The sequence below is a fragment of the Oncorhynchus tshawytscha genome, linkage group LG14 (genome assembly GCF_018296145.1).
Source record: "Oncorhynchus tshawytscha isolate Ot180627B linkage group LG14, Otsh_v2.0, whole genome shotgun sequence".
NCBI classification, from domain to species: domain Eukaryota; kingdom Metazoa; phylum Chordata; class Actinopteri; order Salmoniformes; family Salmonidae; genus Oncorhynchus; species Oncorhynchus tshawytscha.
The window spans coordinates 28666143-28689326 of NC_056442.1; the positions used below are offsets into that span (position 1 = coordinate 28666143).

Here is a 23184-nt window from a genome sequence, read left to right on the forward strand (position 1 = left end):
CATTTGTTGTTGGCTTGCCCATGCCATGTTGTCGTTTTTGTTGTTGGCTTGCCCATGCCATGTTGTCGTTTGTTGTTGGCTTGCCCAGGCCATGTTGTCGTTTGTTGTTGGCTTGCCCAGGCCATGTTGTCGTTTGTTGTTGGCTTGCCCATGCCATGTTGTCGTTTGTTGTTGGCTTGCCCATGCCATGTTGTCGTTTGTTGTTGGCTTTCCCAGGCCATGTTGTCATTTGTTGTTGGCTTGCCCAGGCCATGTTGTCATTTGTTGTTGGCTTGCCCAGGCCATGTTGTCATTTGTTGTTGGCTTGCCCATGCCATGTTGTTGTTTGTTGTTGGCTTGCCCAGGCCATTTTGTCATTTGTTGTTGGCTTGCCCATGCCATGTTGTTGTTTGTTGTTGGCTTGCCCATGCCATGTTGTTGTTTGTTGTTGGCTTGCCCAGGCCATTTTGTCATTTGTTGTTGGCTTGCCCATGCCATGTTGTCGTTTGTTGTTGGCTTGCCCAGGCCATTTTGTCATTTGTTGTTGGCTTGCCCATGCCATGTTGTTGTTTGTTGTTGGCTTGCCCAGGCCATTTTGTCATTTGTTGTTGGCTTGCCCATGCCATGTTGTTGTTTGTTGTTGGCTTGCCCATGCCATGTTGTTGTTTGTTGTTGGCTTGCCCAGGCCATTTTGTCATTTGTTGTTGGCTTGCCCATGCCATGTTGTCGTTTGTTGTTGGCTTGCCCAGGCCATGTTGTCGTTTGTTGTTGGCTTGCCCAGGCCATTTTGTCATTTGTTGTTGGCTTGCCCATGCCATGTTGTCGTTTGTTGTTGGCTTGCCCAGGCCATGTTGTCGTTTGTTGTTGGCTTGCCCAGGCCATGTTGTCGTTTGTTGTTGGCTTGCCCATGCCATGTTGTCGTTTGTTGTTGGCTTGCCCATGCCATGTTGTCGTTTGTTGTTGGCTTGCCCAGGCCATGTTGTCGTTTGTTGGTTCCATGCTGCTGGAAATGCATGCCGTTCTTTTAGCTTGGGGAGCTGCTGTGTTGTCAGAGAACAGTGCTCCACCGCTTCCAGATTTGGCCTCCAATAACTTTGAAGAGAGGTTTTGAATCTGTGTCCTGTGACAGACAGTATTTCTCGCCTCTAGTCCAGCATTCGACAGTTTCTGGATCATGGTGGTCCGGAGGCAGTGGATTGTATACATCTGGGACAGGCCAGCTATTTTGCAGGACTTAACCTTGGGCAACATTGTTGCGAGTGTGGTCACACCCATCGGCTCTTCCGAAACATATAAGAAAAAATAAAGTTAACTAATAGTTTGGCCTACAACACTACTGGTTATATTGTCAGGGTACATTAGAAAGATTTAACTAGCTAGCTAACAGTTAACGTAAACTCACCCCATTCCGTACAAATGTGCGTAACCGCGACATTCAAACGAGGCTACAAAGAAGATTAATGGGACTGTAGCGACTGAGTTGACTTCAAAATCGGGGGTGTGAACTAGGCTTCTATTCAAGCCTTGATCGACATGGTAATGGCTCTATAGTATTGGAGAAAAGTTGAAAAAACGGACCCTCCTTTACATCTTGATGTGTCATGTCGTAACGTACAGCACGCATAAAGCAACTATTTCTGTCTTACAATCTCTCTCCACCAGGTGTAGAACATCTCTCATCGTTTAAAAACGAGAAATGGACAGTGACGGGAGTAAGGGGGAATACCGAGTCATTTTTTCGTCATCATTGCATGCGATCATCATTCTCAAAGCCGCTGTTTACTTCTATGATCACTTTAGCACTGCCCTAAAAACTTCAAATTCGACACAAACCTTCAAATAGGTATGTAATGACACATTATATAAACTCTTTATAGTGTTTTATTTACATTTTAGAGGCAACAAGGTGATAAGTTGGACAGATCAAGTGAAAAAAGCCATTTTCCCACACGACATCTGTCCTTCTCACAACCACGCATTAGTTTCGATTCCCCAACCTCCATTTTTTTTAAAGACCCGACGGGGCTCATTGCCTGCTTGTTTAGGTCATGTAATTGATTTTTGTTGGAAGGGGAGAAATTGTGCTTTACAATGGTATTGACATTACATTTGATCTGGAAGTATTACGTTTTTGGGGTGCTAAAATAAGGGCAATTGTACGGACCAAGGCGATGTACGAGTTTACGTGACATGCCATATGTAACCTCATCCATTCACTGTTGGGCAGCTTTGTCACGCCCCTCTTTCCTCAACTTTTTAATTACACCAACAGACACTTTGTTGCTCGTTGCAAATTCAGTGTCCATGTCAGACTGAGAGGGGGGTCGTTGATATGTCGGTTCAAACCAGCTCCAGCGTAGCTGCTAATCCCATATTCTTCGTCATTCATGTTTCTCACTGAACAATAAAAGTCCCGTAGAATGGTGTTCAGCTCCGTTTTTGTTGTATACCCAAACTCACAATGTGTCCCTTTTTCTGCACACCAGTCCGTGAAGCAGGTACGTGCCCACCTTGTTTGTTTCACAATGTTCTTTTCTTTTTGATTTCTCGCAAGTTCATCTAAACGCTTCTTTTCTACATCGACATGTCAAATTATTGTTGATGTAGACATTTTATTGAGGTGAAAAGGTGCAGTGATATCAAGGTGAAAAGCCTGAACGCCATAGTCATGGTATACATTCTCACATACACACGGCTAAATGATGTTTTAGCCAATCATCATCCAGGACCCAAACTAGCCGGTTGATAATGACAACCAAATACATATGATAACATTTGTGAAAGTTACTCGGTCAGTGGTTTTGGGTAACGACAGTGGTCAGGACCTGTCGTAGGAAGTGTTCTCAAAATACCCAGCTGCCCCGATGCTCAGTGAGACAAAATTAATGTGGGAGACTGCCTAGCTCTCTCCAACAATAGGCGTGGATTACGCAGCATGATGTAGTGGGTCTGTGACTGTTATTTCAGGGAAGCCAGAACACTTGAATCAGCAAATTCCACAGTGACTGAATGAGGTGGATGTGTTGGAGATAGGCTGTGGTCGTGAGCCTCTTTGACTGCATCATCAGTTGGGGATCTAGACTGAAAAGCACAGCAGTTTGCGCCTCATCATGTTTATCTTTGGCATTCTAAACAGTTAAGTTAAAGTGATAGCTCAGGGATTTTACATATTTAGATGTGACTGCTTTCAAGGTAGGGAAACAAATATCTAAATGTGTAAAATTACTGAACTATCCCTTTAAGATTACTGAACTATCCCTTTAAGATAGTGGTCACAGTGTTATTACAGTTAAAGAGCCAACAACTTCCATGCATCTGTCAACTTTTTGGCAAATCTAAGAAAGGTTGCAGGCCTACATACAGTAGCTAGCCAGTAAACACATCACTACCACACAACATTGTTCAATGTTGACTCAAAGTTGTGGGCCTCAACATGCCATTGCTACTTTTTAATAACCCTTGGACAATTTTTGTGTTGCGCTGCATGAAAACGGGTCATTGGTTGCTACTGCTCCCTACTGTATGTAATTCCCGGAAAGGGAAATCATCTGGCTACTTGTCTCCACATCCCTGACATTAAACACACGTGATGAGAACACAAAGAACACAATATTCACGTGTTATTTATTTGTGCACAGATGAATGTATACATAGTATACAAATGCAGCGGATGAAAGAACAAGTCTTTTGCTGTACATAATGCAAAAGAAAATGAAACAATTCCAATTCCAAAGAATACAGGAACTATCTTTTAGATGGAAGATGTGCTTCCTCCGAACCAAGACAAAATAAACAACTGAATGGTATCATGGGAGTGGATTCTGTGCTAGGAAAGTACCTTTTCATTGACAGTGGGTCTAAATGGAATGTAGAGCAAAACAAAAAGCCTTTTGTCACTTTCCTATGCATTGTAATAAAACAATTATTATTACATAATAATGTAACACAGGCTTTATTAGAAAAGTCAGTAGAGAGGACAAAGTTTCAGAAATTGCATTGCTGATGATGTGACATGGTCTTGTAAAGTTCCTATGATAATTTACCAGCATTGCATTGAAAGAGCTGAACTGAACACACTGTAACTAATAGTATTTAGTTGAAACTCAAATTCTCAAATGACCATCATGCAAAAGGGGACAAGGAAGAATATCAGCATCCACTCTACTGCAAGAGGTAAGAAAGCTATGCTATGTCAAGTTCACGTAGTGAATCTGAGATGTGTCTCATGCAGTACAAAGGCTTTCCTCATATTCAGTATCCTCATTTCTTTGGCGAAACATGACTGCAATCTGAGCGTTGTGAAATGTGCACTGTTCAAGACACAACGTTAAGAGGAAAATGATGCATTGCACAATACAAGTACATTATTTCTTGAAATGAATCATTAGTTATATAGTACATACAGTGCGTTTGATTCTCTGTCTATATATACACATATTGTTTCTTTCTCTTAAAATATTGAATTGTTTGGCCAAATTTGCACTGCTTTATTGCATCACTGGATTGATTAAAATCCGATTCATAATTGCTTTTATAATTGCCATTTGCTGATAATCTTTTCAAGTGTATAGGATATTTCATTAACAATGTTTAATTATCATATGAGAAATATTACTATCAACTGTTTAATCATGGAAACTGATAAAGGTATATTGTAGGGTTTTAACAAGACTTTAGCAAATAGTTCAGATTACAATTGTATTATTTAATTTTTTTAAATGATATTTAATTTATGTCAATGTACCTAATAGATTAACAATTAACAATGTTAATCAAATTCCATTGTAAATACAAAAATATCATTTGAAACTAGTGCATGGACCAAACAGGTCTTATATTTTGCAGATACAGTACTGCATTTCACATTTCATTAAGATTATTACAGGAAAAGATGGGGATGGTGAATCACAGATGAAAGATGTTCACTGTTTCAGATAAATCAAAGATAGCTAACATACTGCTCCATAATCCAGTTGCTGATTTGAAGGTGATTGAGTGTCTGGTGTCAAATACAGCAAGTCTATAGACCTCCTGTATATAGACTGTACCTAGACCAGTGCTGTGTGTGCATTTGTGTTTTACTATTGGTCTCACTAGAGGTAGAATGGCTGTGGCTGTGTCCAACATCGTTCTTGCCTACTAAAAGAACTAAAAGAATAAACAATGTATTAACCTTACCACATATGGTTTAGAACACACTGTTTGTTAAAAATATTTGCAGTAAGCAACAGATATCAACATACTAGGCTCATCCATACTGAGAGGGTATCATCTAATGAGTAGGCGGGTTGTTCCCTGCCTTTAGTTCATTTTGGTACAGCCCCTCCCCTTTTCTGTTTATCAGCTGCTGTCAAACTCACGTGGATCTAATAAACACGATCATCTTCCTCAATAGTGTACAGCGAATTCATATTAGTTTAAAAGCCAAAAGAAGTCCTGGCATGAAAAACACTCAATATTAGACATTTCCCATACAATAAAACATATTTTTCGCATACTCAAAAACCCTACTACTTAGGACACAAGTACGAGTATTCGGGCACTGCCAGTAACTCCAACTCAACTGAAATGGTCCCACATTTTGTACCTCTACCACTTTCTTTCCCTTAGCTGTTTCAAATACCAACAATGCCATGCACTACGGGAGTTTGTCAGAGCCCAATACGACAGCTAATGGGTTTTCTTTTCAAGAGCATCACTGGAACAACACAAAGATTCAGCAGACATAGAACTTCTCTAACACAGCTGCGCTGTGCAGAAATCTAGTTCCTGTGGCTTCTTCATGCCAGAGCAGTGCTCTCTGGGTAGGTGCATGCCAGTCTGAGTGGTGCAACGCAGCGGCCGCCGCTTGAAGCCCCTCCCACATGTCTTGGAGCACAAAGACCACTGGCCTATGTCCCACATGGGACAGGGGTCCCCACATACCCTGGTGGCAGCCGGCCTCTGTAAGCTGTCACAGTCCGTGGCTGTTTTGCCCTCTGGGTCCGTACACTGAACCAGTCTACTCTGGAGCCCGTTCCCACAGGTCACGGTGCACTCTTCCCATGCCCCCGTCGACCACATGTTCGGGGGCATGGACTTGTGCGACGACTCCTTTAGCTTCACCTTGTTGCGGTCCATCAGGACGCTGTTCTGCGAGTGGCTCCTCTCCATTTTCTTCAGGATGTTCTCCTCCTTATGGTGCTCCCGGGCCAGGAAGAATGAATAGCGGACCCGGGGAGGGGTCATCTTCCCCACCGAGAGGACCTCTACGGTCAGTGCTTCCTGGAGAGGCCTGGTGGCCTGGAGGATCTCCACAGCACTAGTGGTGCCGCTGTAGCGCAGCAGGCTGCCCTTCACAATGATGTCCCGCTCCACCGCTGACACCACGTAGTTCCCGTTCAGAAGGTATTTGCCATGTCGGTTCTTCACCGCTAGGTAGTTGTCGTCGTTAACCAAGCCTCTGTAGCCACGCTGCCGGATGTCGATGTTGGACGCTCCCACAGGCAACATCACCACAAAGTTGTAGCCATGTCTGAAAAAAGTATGGTGACATAAAGTATGGTGACATAATGTATGGTGACATAAAGTATGGTGACATAAAGTATGGTGACATAAAGTATGATGACAAAGTATGATGACATAAAGTATGGTGACAAAGTATGATGAAAAAGTATGATGACAAAGTATGGTGACATAAAGTATGGTGACATAAAGTATGATGACATAAAGTATGATGACATAAAGTATGGTACAAAAAAGTAGCAGATTCTTGCATGCACTAGGAACAGCATACTGTGTGCCGGTCACTTACATGGGTTTGGTGAACAATCCGGACACTTTCTTGCATCTTTGGTTGTCCCCTCCACACACACCACACTTGTCATACCTCTTATTGGAGCTGAGCTTGCCGTCACAGCCCGCCTTGATACATTTCCCTTGGACACACACTGCAGAGGTGTCAGGAGAACAGGGTGTTCCATCAACAACCTGTGGGTTTGAATAGGGGAATATATTAGTGAGAGAGAGAAAGGAAGCGAGAGAAAGAGTGCTTGTGTGTGTGTGTGTGTGTGTGTGTGTGTGTGTGTGTGTGTGTGTGTGAGCTTGACACTAAAGTAGAAGTGATTTTTTACTTGTCCGAAAGCTCAAGTCACTTGGTCTGTAACACAATGCGCCAAAAAGGTAACTGGAAATAGTGTTGTATGATGCAAGGAACCCCTTTACAAAATTAAATGTATTATTATCATTACTATGCCTATTAGCATACAGAAAATCAGACAACAATTTAGGCTACCCTCTGCCTATTGGTATCTTTGCAGATTCAAGACTGTCTCAAAATACAGCATTGCCCCTTTAAAGGCCCAATGCAGCCATTTTATATCAATATCAAATCATTTCTGCGTAACAATTATGGACGTTACTGTAATAGATTTCCATAAAAATTGGCAAAAGCTGCTTTTTTAGCAATAAACAATATTTCAAGCAAGAATTTTGCTAGGACTATCTGGGAGTGCTCTAAATGGGGATGGGAAAACTGAAAACTAGCTGTTATTGGCAGAGAGGTTTGGAACTATTTTTGTTATTGTTCTATTAACCAATGAATCGCATGGTGATGTCATCAGGGAAAGCCGGTACTCCCACCAAAGCAAACCTGCTGATTAGAATGTCCTGTGTTGAGTGTATTTTCAACCAGCAACTATCAGGAAATAATACTGATCAATTTTTTCACACTTTTACAGTGTTAGTTTCATCCGCAGTTCTACAATATGATATAAAACACAGAAAAAAATGAATTTCGACTGCACTCGGCCTTTACGTCTCTCCTTGAGGATGATTGCAACACTAGGCCTACATTTACAACCAAATACTTTTTATGTCTTTATAAAATAATTTCCTCATTCAATGAATCAGGTGGAAAATGGCTAAATTAGGCTGCTTCAAAGCAAGGCAACTAACTGAGACATGTTTATCTATAACCTAAGGCAAAATATTCAGGTTTCAGGGGCTATCCATTGACTGCATGGGAGATATTTGTTCATTCTAAGAATATATTTTAAAATTGTCAGAATGACATGGCCAGTGTTGAATAGAGGGGAATCCCAGCTTTCCAATGGTGTCAGATTTTGGGAGAACAGCAATACTTTGCATCCAGAGGACAATTATCCAATTCTGATCCAATTCTGATTGGAGTAATTGTTATATATTGTAATTGATCGAGAGATTTCATTCTAAAAGACCCCAAATGGATCCACACTTTTCTATCCAGCAACTATCTGGACCATCTAAAGACAGAACAGCAAACAAGCAAGTCTAAATATCAGAGTGCTCAAAGGGAAAGAGAGGTCTGGTATGTATTGATATAAAAGCTTGTTTCAGTGCTTGGTTGGTTGGTTATGTAAATACTTGCCGAGATACAACAGCTGTAAACAACACAGTCCATGCCTGCTGTCTCTCTCTCTCTCTCAATTCAATTCAGTTCAATTCAAACGGCTTTATTGGCATGGGAAACATATGTTTACATGGCCAAAGCAAGTGAAATATATAATAAACAAAAGTGAAATAATCAATCAAAAATTAACAGAAACATTAAGTCACAAGTTTCAAAGGAATAGACAAATTTCAAATGTCATATTATGGCTATGTACAGTGTTAAAATTATGTGCAAATAGTTAAAGTACAAAAGGGAAAATAAATAAAGATAAATATGGGTTGTATTTACAATGGTGTTTGTTCTTCACTGGTTGTCCTTTTCTTGTGGCAGCAGATCACAAATTTTGCTGCTTGATTGCACACTGCGATAAATCTTGATGGCACACCGTGGTATTTCACCCAATATAAATGAGATTTTATCCAAATTTGTTTTGGAATTCTTTGTGGGTCTGTGTAAACTGAGGGAAATATGTGTTTCTAATATGGTCATACTGTACATTTGGCAGGAGGTTAGGAAGTGCAACTCAGGTTCCACCTCATTTTGTGGGCAGTTTTCTTTTGAGAGCCAGGTCTGCCTACGGCGGCCTTTCTCAATAGCAAGGCTATTGTCACGAATATCACCGAAGGTGGCTCCCCTTCCGTCGTCGTCGCCGGTCTACTAGCTGCCACCGATCCCTTTTTCCCTTTTCGTTTGGTTTTGTCTAATTGTTTTCACCTGTTCCTTGTTGGGGTTTTGGGGTTGGGGTTATTTAAGTTTGATTAGCCCACTTGTGTTTGTGCGGGCTTGTTGCTGTGTATGTAAGAGGTGTATTGTTTATTGTTGGGTCTTTGCTGTCCGGGTATTACCAGTGGTCCTTGGGTTGTGTTTTACACCTGTGTTTTGGCTTCACCCATTTGTACGTGTTCCTGGTTGTTGGACATTAAAGTGTTTTTTCCTCTAATCTTCTGCTCTCTGCACCTGACTCCACAGGACCGGCAACGCTACCATCTCCTCCAGCGGGATCCAGTGCCAGCGCTCTGCGTATTACGCCTCCGAAGGAGTACGATGGAGCGGCTGAGGGGTGCCAGGGATTCCTGCTTCAACTAGAGCTCTACCTGGCCACCGTTCGGCCGGCTCCCTCGTATGAGGAGAGCGTGTGTGTCCTCGTCTTTTGCCTGACAGGTAGAGCCCTGGAGTGGGCCAATGCCGTCTGGAACGTGCCCGACTCGGCGAGGGGCCACTACCCGGAGTTCTCCCGCCGTTTCTGGGCCGTGTTCGATCACCCTCCGGAGGGCCGAGCGGCAGGTGAGAGATTGTTCCATCTCAGGCAGGGGACGAGGAGCGCGCAGGACTTCGTGCTGGAATTCCGGACCTTGGCCACTGGAGCGGGTTGGAACAACAGGACCACACTCACCCAGAGCTTCCTGTTGGTCACATGTTTTTATTAATTTGTTTCCTTAAGTTTTCTCCTTCTCTCCAGCATAAGGCACTAGTCGATTCAGGCGCAGCTGGGAACTTTATAGATCGCGGACTCGCCCAGAGGTTGAGGATTCCGTTAGTAAAGGTAGACCCCCCCTTCCCCGTGCACTCCTTAGATAGTCGACCGTTAGGGTCAGGGCTGGTCAGGGAGGCCACGATTCCTCTGGAGATGATTACGCGGGGGGATCATAAGGAGCAGATTAGTCTGTTCCTTATCGATTCACCTGCGTTTCCGGTGGTGCTGGGGATTGCCTGGCTGGCTATTCACAATCCTAAGATTTTGTGGAGACAGGGAGCTCTCCAGGGGTGGTCTGATGAGTGTTCAGGCAGATGTGTAGGAGTTTCCATCGGTGTGATAACGGTGGAGAGTCCAGACCAGAGTTCCACAGTGCGCATTCCCGCTGAGTATGCCGATTTGGCTATCGCCTTCAGTAAAAAGAAGGCGACCCAATTACCACCCCATTGACAGGGGATTGCGTGATAAACCTCCAGGTAAACGTTGCACTGCCCAGGAGTCACGTGTATCCTTTGTCCCAGGAGGAGACGTTGGCTATGGAGACATATGTCACGGAAGCTCTGGGACAGGGGTACATTCGGCCCTCCATGTCACCCGTCTCCTCGGGTTTCATTTTTTGTGAAGAAAAGGGAGGGTGGTTTGTGTCCGTGCATTGATTATCGAGGTCTCAATTCCATCATGGTGGGTTTTAGTTACCCACTACCTCTCATCGCTATCGCGGTGGAATCATTTCACGCGGCGCGGTTCTTCACGAAACTGGACCTCAGGAGCGCGTATAATATGGTGTGTATTTGGGAGGGAGATGAGTGGAAAACCACGTTTAGTACCACATCTGGCCATTATGAGTACCTCGTCATGCTGTACGGGTTAAAGAATGCTCCAGCCATCTTTCAATCGTTCGTTGACGAGATTCTCAGAGACCAGTATGGACAGGGTGTGGTGTATATTGACGATATCTTGATCTACTCCGTCGGAAGGCGCCGCGCATGTGTCTCTGGTGCGCAAGGTTCTTGGACGACTGCTGGAGCATGACGTGTACGTGAAGGCGAAGAAATGTGAGTTTTCCAAACGAGCCGTTTCCTTCCTGGGTTATCGCATTTCCACCTCGGGGGTGGTGATGGAGTGTGACCGCGTCAAGGCTGTGCGTAATTTGCCGACTCCGACCACGGTAAAAGAGGTGCAGCGGTTCTTAGGGTTTGCCAATTACTACCTGAGGTTTATCCTGGGTTTTGGCCAGGTAGCGGCTCCTATTACTTCACTGCTGAGTGCGTTTGCAGTGGTCAGCAGAGGCGAGCGGAGCTTTCCGTTGTTTGAAGGCGCTGTTCACCGACGCGCCAGTGTTGGCGCATCCAGACCCTTCTTTGGCGTTCATAGTAGAGGTGGACGCATCCGAGGCTAGGGTTGGAGCCGTGCTCTCACAGCGCTCGGTTACGCCACCGAAGCTCCGCCCCTGTGCTTTTTTCGAAGAAGCTCGGGCGGGCGGAGCAAAACTATGATGTGGGGGACAGGGAGTTGTTGGCTGTGTTAAGGCCCTGAAGGTGTGGAGACACTGGCTTGAGGGGGCTAAGCACCCTTTCCTCATCAGGACTGACCACCATAACCTGGAGTATATCCGAGCAGCTAGGAGACTGAATCCTCGTCAGGCAAGGTGGGCCATGTATTTCACCAGATTTCGATTTACGATCTCGTATCGACCAGGTGCCCTCAACACTAAGGCCGACGCGCTGTCCTGCCTCTACGACACTGAGGACTGGTCCATCGATCCTACTCCCATCATTCCGGCGGCTAGGCTGGTAGCACCGGTAGTATGGGAGGTGGACGCGGACATCGAGCGGGCGCTAAGGGAGGAACCTGTGCCTCCACGGTGCCCGTAGGGTCGTAGGTACGTGCCGCTCGCTGTTCGTGATCAATTGATTCGGTGGGATCATAGTCTACCCTCGTCAGGTCACCCGGGTATTTCGAGGACAGTGCGAGGTCTTAGGGGGAAGTACTGGTGGCCCACCTTAGTGAGGGACGTGCGATTCTATGTCTCCTCCTGATCGGTGTGCGCCCAGAGTAAGGCTCCTAGGCACTTGCCACGTTATTTAAGTTCGATTAGCCCGCTTGTGTTAGTGCGGTACTCACCTTTGGAGCAAGGACATAGAAGTAGCCTGTTCCATTGGCTCTGCAGATGAGCTTGCACTTGTCCTTGGGTGACACTCCAGAATATTTCGGGACCCAGACCACAGACGCTGAGAGCCTGTTGGTGTTGAGGCTGAATCCGTTGAACGCCTCACACTGCTCCTCACGGAAGCTTTTTCCTATGGATTGTATGCTTATTAGTAACATTGATCCATACGAGTACACATCTGTAAAAAAAACATGTGGGTCATCCTTTAATGAAGCAACTTATAAAGGCTTTAGGACATTCAAAAAGTCTTCATGAGCACTACATACATGCTTGATAATTTTTTAAAATATTTAATAAATAAAATATGGTTGGAAAGGTGCAGTGCAACGTGTTGATTACATCTGGTGCATTGCCAAATGTGACATTACCTTTTGCCACTGTTCATATAAAATGACGTTTGCTTATGAATGATTTCTGAAGCTTCTGTATAAGCTTTGCCATGGACTAATGGCTTTCTTTAACATTTTAAAATGTAATTTTAAAGTGGGACTGTTGTTTCACACGTATTTCTACATATTAGCATGTCAGCAAATCTTATTTCTTGTGGTAAGGAAGCAAAATGCATTTTTTGAAATAATGTAATTAAGGATTACTTAAAACTTCACAATGAGTTCTACCTGGTTCTGGGCAGGTGTCCAAATTGCAGGAGCGATGCTTCACACGGAGTCCTTGGCAGTATTTACCCCCATAATCTGGAACAGGGTTGTTACAGTCTCTTTTGGCCAGCTGAACTCCTCCCCCACAGGTTCTGGAACATGACCCATACACACCCCACGTCCCCCATCCACCGTCCACCTGTAGGAGAACTACACACATTTAGAACCTGTACTCTAAATTACACGTAGAACCAATAGTAACATTTTAGTGTACATTCAGAAATATAGTTTACAGTACATATTATTACAAAGATATAGATGTTTCATTGTTGTTAGATTGTGAAATCATTGTATTCATTGTGAGATCAGTCTCTATCAACATCTATATCAATAGTAATAACTAAGCAGATCAGAACACTGACAGTGAGTGTGCTCACCTTGGTCTTATTGGTATTGTTCTTGTCGGTGCACACCCCTCGGAAGCAGAGCTTACTGTTGCCACAGCTGGTGCCATCGGCCCAGGGGAAATGACGTGTCTGGCAGACCAGCTGGCCTCTGGCCTTGCCCGTGCACCACAGCTTGGAGCAGTGCTGCATGTAGGGACAGGGCTTGGAGTCCGTACCGAAGGCCAGCTCACACTGGCGGTGGAGGCTGTAGTTGGTGCCTGGGAGGCTCTCAGGCAGAGCCAGCAGTTTTTGGGGCTGATCCAGAAGACAGTCCCCTTTCGAAGAAAAACAACCACAGAGTCAAGATATCAGCTGTGCAAAGCTTTTTGTAAACCATTACATAGTCATATTTTCCAGCCCAAATAAGTGCAAATACCTGTGCAAAAAAACAGAGTATTTTTTTAAACATTAAACAAGCGTTGAAGCTCATTATATGTCACAGTCAGCTAATGCAGATGTTGAACAGGAACAGTATTTGACATGAGAGGCCCATGAACTCCAATGCTATTGCTTCTAATTGCATTGCCCCATTCAAGAACTCCAATAGTAAGAACTGTTTAGATTTGCTGCAAGAGTGAGAACAAAGTCTGATGTTTTTCAAAGGAGGGGGGGCATATATACATTTGTATGACAGCTATAATTTACACAAGCAGAACTCACACGCACATGCATGCACATTGTATGACAGCTCCAATTTACAGAGACCGAGCTGAGTGGCTGACTGACCGTGGCCTCTGTCCAGGAAGTCTGTAATGATGGCTGCACTGCACACAGACCAGGGGTTGGCACGGTCAATCTGGATGAGCGTGGGGGACATCATGTGGTTGTCCTTGAGCTTCCCAAACACCTCCTTGCAGGCGTTCACATTGTCATGGGGCATGTTGAAGACATGGCCTGAAGGACAGAAGAAATAGTACAGGGAGGAAATATGACCAGAATGACTAGAAAATCTGAAAATACAGAACATTGGTTTGAGAATACCAGGTTATTTCATCATCATCTCATCATCGTCATTTTAATCAATGTCAATCATCATCAACAAATTCCAATAATGTTCTAATTCACGTGTCAAGCTCATTCCATGGAGGGCCGAGTGTCTGCGCCTTTTAGCACCTCCTTTGTATTTAATTGAGAAATTAAGGTCACTAATTACAAAGGAACTCCCCTCACCTGGTTGTCTAGGTCTTAATTGAAAGGATAAAACAAAAACCTGCAGACACTAGGCCCTCCATGGAATGAGTTTGACACCCATGTACTAATTAGAGGATGATTTAAAAAGAGGAAAAATCCCATTCTCTGCTCAACAAGCCATTGAGACCTTGCTATTGTCGAGTGGTGGTTTGGTTGCAGATATTTCCCCCTTTTATTAAGTTTGCAATGTCCATTTGTTTTGCTCAGCCTGCAGTAGCTCACGGCGTTAGCCCGGCCTGGTACCAGCTGCTTATGTTTGTAGTGAAGACCACTGACAGTGGAACATAATCACAGATTCATTGGGACGAGGACAATGAGAGTCAGGGTGATTTACTAGTCTTCTTCAATGCATCTGTTCACAGCAGGACTGAAGTTGGATCGCCATACTTCTCTTCTAAATCATATAGCATACAATTATACTATATGTTGTAGGGCTAGTATGTATTTTATACACTATGTTGTGAAATGTTGTTCACTTGAACTCTATCCCACTCCAAATAATAAACCAACCACTTTTCACAATGCTGTCATATGAAGTTTAATAGTCACAGGCAGTGGAAGGAAAACTGTAAGATGGAACTGAGGACTTTGTTTCCAACAACAAGGCAAGTCATCTCATCCCACACGGAAATGACGACTTCACAAATGGATCTCAAATATGACAGTCCTTTTTGAAGGAAATTCTATAATTAGTTCATAGAAGTGTGCACCTTAAACCAGTGCCTCTCAATGGGGCCTCACATCTGCTAGTACTTCCCCATCTGTTTTCAGGCTTTACTTCCTTCACAGCTCCACATGGATGATTGAAAACACTTGATGCAACTGTCACTTGTTGTCTCATTAATAATACCAGCCTTGACAAAAATGGCTTCAGTGGTAATGAGACTGTTGGACAGAATGACACCCATTTCATTTGATCAAAGGAAGAAGGTGAGAAAAGTTCAAGAGTTTTCAATGGGGCCATGTTTTTTTTCCCCCACCAATGTCTGACAGATTACAATTGGTAATGAAATTTTGCACGTGCACGTGGGGAGTCAAGGACCCCCTTGGGCAGTTCACACATTGAGGGATTATGTATGCTCTTTGGTCCAATTTACAACATCTCATTTCTATGGAGATTGATGAACTGTGCAGTACATCCGCAACAACAGACTACAATTGAATTAGTTAACACCATATGACATCATCAACACCTATCATCTTTTGTGCAAGACGTGCATAATGCTTACATGTTCACTCTGGCAATAATATAAATAACATACAAGTCTACTTGGGCATCGACATATTATTAATTAGCTGTGAACATCGAAAACAACAAGATGCCTAATGAAGAGCTCTGTGGCCTGTTTGTCAGATGTTTATACCTCCCTGCCTGGCTGTTCCATCCCTCCTTTCAAGATACAACTTTATGAACCTCCTGTCATCTAAAACTGTGGAAGACCATCACCCAAGTACTGCCAGATCCCTGCATTTTGTTTTGTAAGCATTTTTTAAATTATTATTTTGATTTTTAATAGTGACTTTCATTCTACCTGTACTGAAAAGCACTATATAAAATAAATTATTATTAATTATTATTTAGTCTTCACATGCTATCTAGAACCTATAAGGGTTCTTCAGCTGTCCCCATAGATCAAATCACCACGATGTCACAATAGCAAGCACATTTTATTCTGGTTTGTAAATGCAGAGTTCTGTGTATGGTTGGTTCTCTGCATGGCTCTGGTCTGTATTTACAAATAACTATCGTATAATGTAGATGACAGTACTTTTTGGTATTAAATTGCCTGGACCAATATATCTATTTGAAAACAGGGGGGCAGGTAGCCTAGCGCTTAGAGTGTTGGGCCAGTAACCAAAGGTTTGCTTGTTTGAATCCCCAAGCCGGCAAGGTGAAAAATCTGTTGATCTGCCCTTGAACAAGGCACTTAACCGCCGTCAATAATGGCTGATCCCTGACCATGACCCCGCTCGCTGAGAGTGTCTCAGGGGGAGTTGGAATGTACAAGAAACACACTTGTACAAGTTACCCTCTTGTACATGCAGTGAAACAGGACAAATATAAGCACCCCTATTTGAGTATATGCAGGATTATACGTCTTTTTTTACACTGTTTTACTTCTTTCTGAGATTTTAAACATGTTCTGATCTTAATAATTGTTGGTATATAGCTGGTCTGGATGTGAAATAAAAACAATATAAAAGAAATCCACACACTCTCTCTCACACACTCCTAGAGTATTTTATACAGTGTAAGTCAATGGAGAGGGAGGCCTGCTACAGAATTATCCCTCTTTCTCTCCCTCTCTCACAAGCACACTTGTATACACACATACCACAGACATACATACACACACGGATGAGTATGGATGTCTCAAGGTAGGGTGGGTTATGCAACATGACTTATCTTTGTGCACTTTCTGACCACTTCTACAATGGGCAAACATGTATTGAAGATGTCATTCAAATCAAAAAGAGTGCAGTCAAAAAGTGATTAAATTCATAATATGAATGACCCACACTTATTCCACAGCAAAAGGTCAAAAATAACAATTCTACAGTTCTCACCAATCAAAGAAACCAGTTAGGACATCAGACTAAACATAATTAGCTTCAACGGCCTGTATTTGGATATCAATTCAGAAGGGTTGGGCTTACCCACCATGTGATGTGTGTGTGTGTGTGTGTGTGTGTCTACTGTACAGTGGTTCCTCCTTTAAAAGTTGTGTCATACTGAGGCACACGTTGCGTGCTGCTGCAGCATTCTGTGGCATGTCATTTAATTGTCAGGCATTTTTTCTGTTAATGCAAGCTAATTTGACCTCCAGAGGGCATCTTTGAGAAGCATTCGATCGTCTTCCATATTGGCATTACCAGAGACGGGGAGGGCACGCGGGAGACCGGGGTTCAATTCCCGGACGGGGAGGAAAGAGTAGGCTGTCCTTGTAAATATGTAAAAAATAGTAAAAATAAAGAAAAATCCTGGAATGAGTAGGTGTGTCCAAACTTTTGATTGGTACTTGCTTAATTAATTTGATTAATATTATGGTGTTTCTATTCCATGAAAAAAGGAAAAACCCTCTGGGTATGTTGAAATGGAAAATATGGCGCTGTACAATGTGACGGTCGGCAGTACAGTACTGGGCTATTTAGCTAAAGAATCCCTGTGTCGTGCGGATGGGAGACTGGTATGTGTGTACATGTGAGAGAGGGAGAGAAAGAATGCTGTAACATACCTCACTCTCCATTGTCTTACATTGGATTTGCTTATACTGTATAATCTACTCTAGGAATGTGTGTGAGAGTGTGTGGATTTCTTTAGATATTGTTTATATACAGTACCGGTCAAATGTTTGGACACACCTATTCATTCTATGGTTTTTCTTTATTTTTTGTATTTTCTACATTGAAGAATAATAGTGAAGACATCAAAACTATGAAATAACACATATGGAATCATGTAGTAACCAAACAAATGTTAAACAAATCAAAATATATTTTATATTTGAGATTCTTCAAAGTAGCTACCCATTGCCTTGATGACAGCTTTGCACACTCTTGGCATCCTCTCAACCAGCTTCACCTGGAATGCTTTTCCAACAGTCTTGAAGGAGTTCCCACATATGCTGAGCACTTGTTGGCTGCTTTTCCTTCACTCTGCAGTCCAACTCATCCCAAACCATCTCAATTGGGTTGAGGTTGGGTGATTGTGGAGGCCAGGTCATCTGAAGCAGCCCTCCATCACTCTCCTTTTTGGTCAAATAGCCCTTACACAAGCTGTAGATGTGTTGGGTCATTGTCCTGTTGAAAACAAATGATAGTCCCACTAAACACAAACCAGATTGGATGGCGTATCGCTGCAGAATGCTGTGGTAGCCATACTGGTTAAGTGTGCCTTGAGTTCTATATAAATCAGAAACAGTGTCACCAGCAAAGCACTCCCACACCATCACACCTCCTCCATGCTTCACGGTGGGAACCAGACATGCAGAGATCATCCGTTCACCTACTCTGCATCTCACAAAGACACAGCAAAATTCTCAATTTGGACTCATCAGACCAAAGGACAGATTTCCAACAGTCTAATCTCCATTGCTCGTGTTTCTTGGCCCAAGCAAGTCTCTTCTCATTATTGGTGTCCTTTAGTAATGGTTTCTTTGCAGCAATTCGAACATGAAGACCTGATTCACGCAGTCTCCTCTGAACAGTTGATGTTGAGATGTGTCTGTTACTTGAACTCTGTCAAGCATTTATTTGGGCTGCAATTTCTGAGGCTGGTAACTCTAATGAACTTAATCCTCTGCAGCAGAGGTAACTCTGGGTCTTCCTTTCTTGTGGAGGTCCTCATGAGAGCCAGTTTCATCATAACGCTTAATGGTTTTTGCGACTGCACTTGAAGAAACTTTCTAAAGTTCTTGAAATTTTCCACATTGACTGACCTTCATGTCTTAAAGTAATGATGGGCTGTCATTTCTCTTTGCTTATTTGAGCTGTTCTTGCCATAATATGGACTTGGTCTTTTACCAAATTGGGCTATCTTCTGTATACCACCCCTACCTTGTCACAACACAACTGATTGGCTCAAATGCATTAAGGAAAGAAATTCCACAAATTAACTTTAAACAAGGCATACCTGCTAATTGAAATGCATTCCAGGTGACCATCTCATGAAGCTGGTTGAGAGAATGCCAAGAGTTTGCAACGTTGTCATCAAGGCAAAGGATGGCTACTGAAGAATCTCAAATTCAAAATATATTTAGATTTGTTTTTTCACTTTTTTTGGTTACTACATGATTCCATGTGTGTTATTTAATAGTTTAGATGTGTATACACACCTTCCTAATATTGAGTTGCAGCCCCTTTTGCCCTCCGAACAGCCACAATTCATCGAGGCACGGACTTTACAAGGTGTTGAAAACATTCCACAGGGATGCTGGCCCATGTTGACTCCAATACGTGCCACAATTGTGTTAAATTGGCTGGATGTTTTTTGGGTAGTGGACCATTCTTGATACACACGGGAAACTGTTGAGCATGAGAAACCCAGCATCGTTGCAGTTCTTGACTCAAACCGGTGCAACTAGCATATACTACTATACCCCATTCAATGTCACTTAAATTATGTGTCTTGCACATTCCCCTTCTGAATGGCACCCATACACAATCCATGACTCAGTGGTCTCAAGGCATAAAAATCCTTCTGTAACCCTTTTCCTCTACATGATTTAAATAAAATAATGGTTCCTCTAAGGGTTCTCCTATACACCAAATCAGAACATTGTTTATAAACATTCTGATTTGGTGTATAGGAGAACCCTTAGAAGAACCATTTTTTGTTCAAGGTAAAAAAAACTTTTGGTTCTAGGTAGAACACTTTTGGGATCCATGTAGAACCCTTTCCATAGAGGGTTCTACATGGAACCCCAAAGGGTTCTACCTGGAACCAAAAGGGCTATCCTATGGGGACAGCTGGAGAACCCTTTTGGAACCTTTTTTCTTAGTCTTCTGGTAGATCTGATCTGAATGATACCGATAATACACAGTAAGAGTGATCTTCACTCACCCAGTTCATGAGCAGTGGTGAAGGCCGAGGGGAGACCGTCATCCTCGATGACAGAGCAGCTTCTCTTGGGATCACACATAGTTCCCACATCTGCCATGCCTAAGGTGTCACAGGTTGTGGCTCCACACAAGTCCTGTTGCAGAAGACAAATGAAATGTGATCATCTGGACAATGTGATGAGATGGGGTGATGTGTAGGTGTGTAATGTAATTTGTCTTACGCGTATAAGTGTGTTGTTATTTCATTGCATATCCACCATCTTTTGGTAGATATTAAAGCAGAAAACACTTACAATCTGGTCCATTGTTCTGGTTGAGCCCATTTCTTTATCTCTCTCTCTCCCTGTCTCTCTCTCTGATGTGCAAACAATCTGGCCCAGTGAGCTAACCCTTTAATCCGCAAGATGCTTAGGGAATGTTATAGCTGTCAGAGAAGAACAATTCCACTGCCACGTGCCAAGGGGTCTGTCTGACAATGGAACTGATAAAAATGTATTGTACTTGACCATTGTACAACACTTTCAAATACAAGTTTATTTGATTTGAGTGTGAGAATTCTTATCCGATACAACTGCATTGTTCATACAAGTACAATAACACCATGCCTCTAGCCTACAATATTCAATTCAATAACCCCCTCCCCAATAAAGTCAATAAACACTCTTTATCCCCACAGGGTAACTGTATAGGTCAAGGCATCTTCGCTATGTAAGTGGGATCATTTTACACCACTTTGATCACAGTTGGACAGAATCAGTCTCAGAATGAAATGTTATGCATTTTGCTATGCACTCAAAGAGAACCAGTGCATCAGATTGCTTCCAGCCAAGCTAGGCTTAATGGAAAACAGACAGGCTGGCTGAGTCCAGGGTGAGAGGCAGGACTAAAGGCTCACAGCTGGAAGTGTGTGGATCATCACAGAGAAATGGATACTTCCCATTCCACCATATGAGTGTGTAAAATCCTAGCTCTGGTCCAGGGCGTTAGTGCTAATACTGAGCCTTCTGTTAGCAAGCTGCACTAAAGCCCTGTACGAGAGCTAGTGAAAACCCTGCCTGGCCTGTTCTACCTGTGGCATTTCTCAACTCAGGTTGGGATCATAGAGGATGATAGAGGCCTCTAATGACCAAAAGGCAGTTTTAGCATGGGCAGCGCCATTGAGGGCTTCTACCATGCTTCCGCCAATTTAAAGTAGTCGAAGTAGTGAGTGGGGATTCCTATGCGTTGTAGCCTCAATGGTGCTGCCCATGCTTTCACAGATGCTATAATGGCACAGATATAAAGACGAGTCCTCTATCTATCTCTATGGTCGGGATGGAAAAATAGGTGACCGGCTATACCCACTTTCCGGAAAGATGTGAAACAATATTTGTTCATACGGTTCAATCTTGTTCCATGAGCATGTTTTTTTGGCTCAGTGATCCTAATAGTGTGGACCGTTATGCTAAATCTTCTGCAACGTGATTCATGATAGGAAAAAGGAGGGGGACTTTTAAGATGTCAAGACAGATGTGATGCTTGTTAGCTGTGCAATTGCAAGCAATGTTTTCATTTTTTTGCATTGAGTAAAAATTTGAATTTGGAAGTGGTATTTTATTTGATTTCCTTAATAGAAGAGGAATTGACACCCAAACCCACATTGTCTCAGCATTATCAGGCTGCATGTAAACACACAGCGATGTGTCTATAAAAGAACACTTAGTATTGTATTTGCAGATAATGTATTGGGTTACATAATGAGATAATTATTTCAAATGGAAATAATTGATGATTGCATGGAAGCTAATCTGCAAGCAAACATCAAAAAGAGTTGTCACCGTGTTACCACCCCTTACCTGTTTGGTGAATAGGATTGCAGTGTCCCAATATTCAGGGTGCTTGTCATTGTATTTGTTTAAATGTTTCTGCCAAGAACAGAAACTGCGTAGAGTGAGGGCAGCATTGGTGGAAACCTTGGGTCCTTTCTCTGCTTCGTTGATCACCATGAAGCCCACTACCACTATGTTTATGTAGTTCATGATGCTGGGGTGCTTGTACAGCTTCGCAGCAACAGACATCAGGGTCAACAGGTAATGTTTCAAGTCATCCCCGTGAAATTTGGCCATAGACTCATCAGCCACGACAAGAACCTCCACAAACCTAGGGATGGAGGCAAACCTTTTGGATCTACCCAAGCTCTTCAATACAGTTTCAGTCAGGCTGTCCATCTCCAGTCCTTTCATGTGTTTATATTTCTCAAAAGACCCTGAAATGCTTTGGGTCAAACCAGGTCCTACTCCACACCTGTTCGTGGTGGAATTGCCGCTGGAGTCCCGGTCGCGTCCCCGGCGGCGTATGACGTGGGTTCTTCTCGCCCTCTCGTTCGAAAGCTGATTGATGAAATATTCCATGCCCTGGTAAGAAAAGGCGCCTTGTAAGCCTTTGCAGAGGCTCAGCGCAGCATACGATTCCTGGTCTGCATTGACATCGCCAGAGTAGAAGCAGTGGCTCAGGTCTGTGGCTGCAGAGGAATTTGATGCTAAGGAGCCGCTGTGAGGAGGGATGTTGGGCGCAATAAATGTAGAATCCGGTAAAAGGTTGAGATAAAATTCTTGACTGAAAGCCGTTATTTTAAAAACAACTAGTTGGTCATTCTTTCTCTCCTCCGTCTGTCGAATAGTATGTCTTTCTAAATGTTTACGGTCTAATCGAACAGGTACGCAAAAATCTATTTCGATGCAATAGTTCAATTTTGCATATAATAGGACATCCATAAAAATAAACAGAGAGCCAATAAACGTAGTCATATTTGCAATGCAAAAACTATTACTTATCGATTAATCCGCCACTGTCCTTGGTGGTACCAAGTCTGCATGTGATCCAGTGCGCTGTGTCACAGAGCCGCTGTTGAGCGTCCTCAAAGGATGAAAGACCAAAAGATGTGATCGATTCCCATCTTGAACCAGACTATTGAGGCCAGCCTGCTCTTTGGACTTGGTGAGTTTGACTCTCAGTCTAGAGTCATGTTTATAAACATCGGGAACTGTCAACGGAAATGTGGGGAGGTCCTTGGAAAAGCTCATTGGACATGGTCTAAACCCCTTGGTTTATGCTTTGAACCGCAGCCACTTGTAGCGCTCTAAATATTATTATCACATGTGGCACAAGCTGAACTGTCTCCTCCCACTATCGGAACCAAAAGTGCGTCTCTGACGCAATGGGTTGAACACTCATCGCCAACCACAAAGTAGCCTACTAAAGTAACACTTTTGGTACAGTGCCAATTGTACAGTGTGAGTTATAGATTCAGGTGAAACTAATATGACTTAATCCGGCATAACTAATCGATTGATTAAACTATAATCTTATACAAACTA

The 23184-nt window shown here is 43.1% G+C and overlaps 1 protein-coding gene across 1 annotated transcript; it reads right to left on the minus strand.

Moving 5' to 3' along the window:
* Positions 1 to 3586: 3586 nt before the first annotated feature.
* On the minus strand, positions 3587 to 22913 carry LOC112266929 (A disintegrin and metalloproteinase with thrombospondin motifs 15). The gene is made up of 8 exons (XM_024444872.2): positions 21664 to 22913; positions 19830 to 19962; positions 13802 to 13969; positions 13067 to 13350; positions 12651 to 12828; positions 11988 to 12163; positions 6773 to 6948; positions 3587 to 6493 (listed from the first exon to the last, which is right to left on the minus strand). Exons 1-8 carry the CDS (start codon positions 22612 to 22614, stop codon positions 5716 to 5718), a joined length of 2844 nt encoding a protein of 947 aa, XP_024300640.1. The 5' UTR covers positions 22615 to 22913; the 3' UTR covers positions 3587 to 5715.
* Between the last annotated feature and the right edge of the window lie 271 nt (positions 22914 to 23184).

What these genes read in the sequence shown, in the direction of transcription:
- LOC112266929 (XM_024444872.2), bottom strand. Translation starts at nt 22,614, where the DNA reads ATGACTACGTTTATTGGCTCTCTGTTTATTTTTATGGATGTCCTATTA. An exon ending in CAATCCTATTCACCAAACAG is followed by an intron (nt 19,963 to 21,663) that starts GTAAGGGGTGGT and finishes CTTCTGCAACAG; the next exon opens with GACTTGTGTGGAGCCACAAC. An exon ending in GGATTGTTCACCAAACCCAT is followed by an intron (nt 6,494 to 6,772) that starts GTAAGTGACCGG and finishes TACTTTTTTCAG; the next exon opens with ACATGGCTACAACTTTGTGG.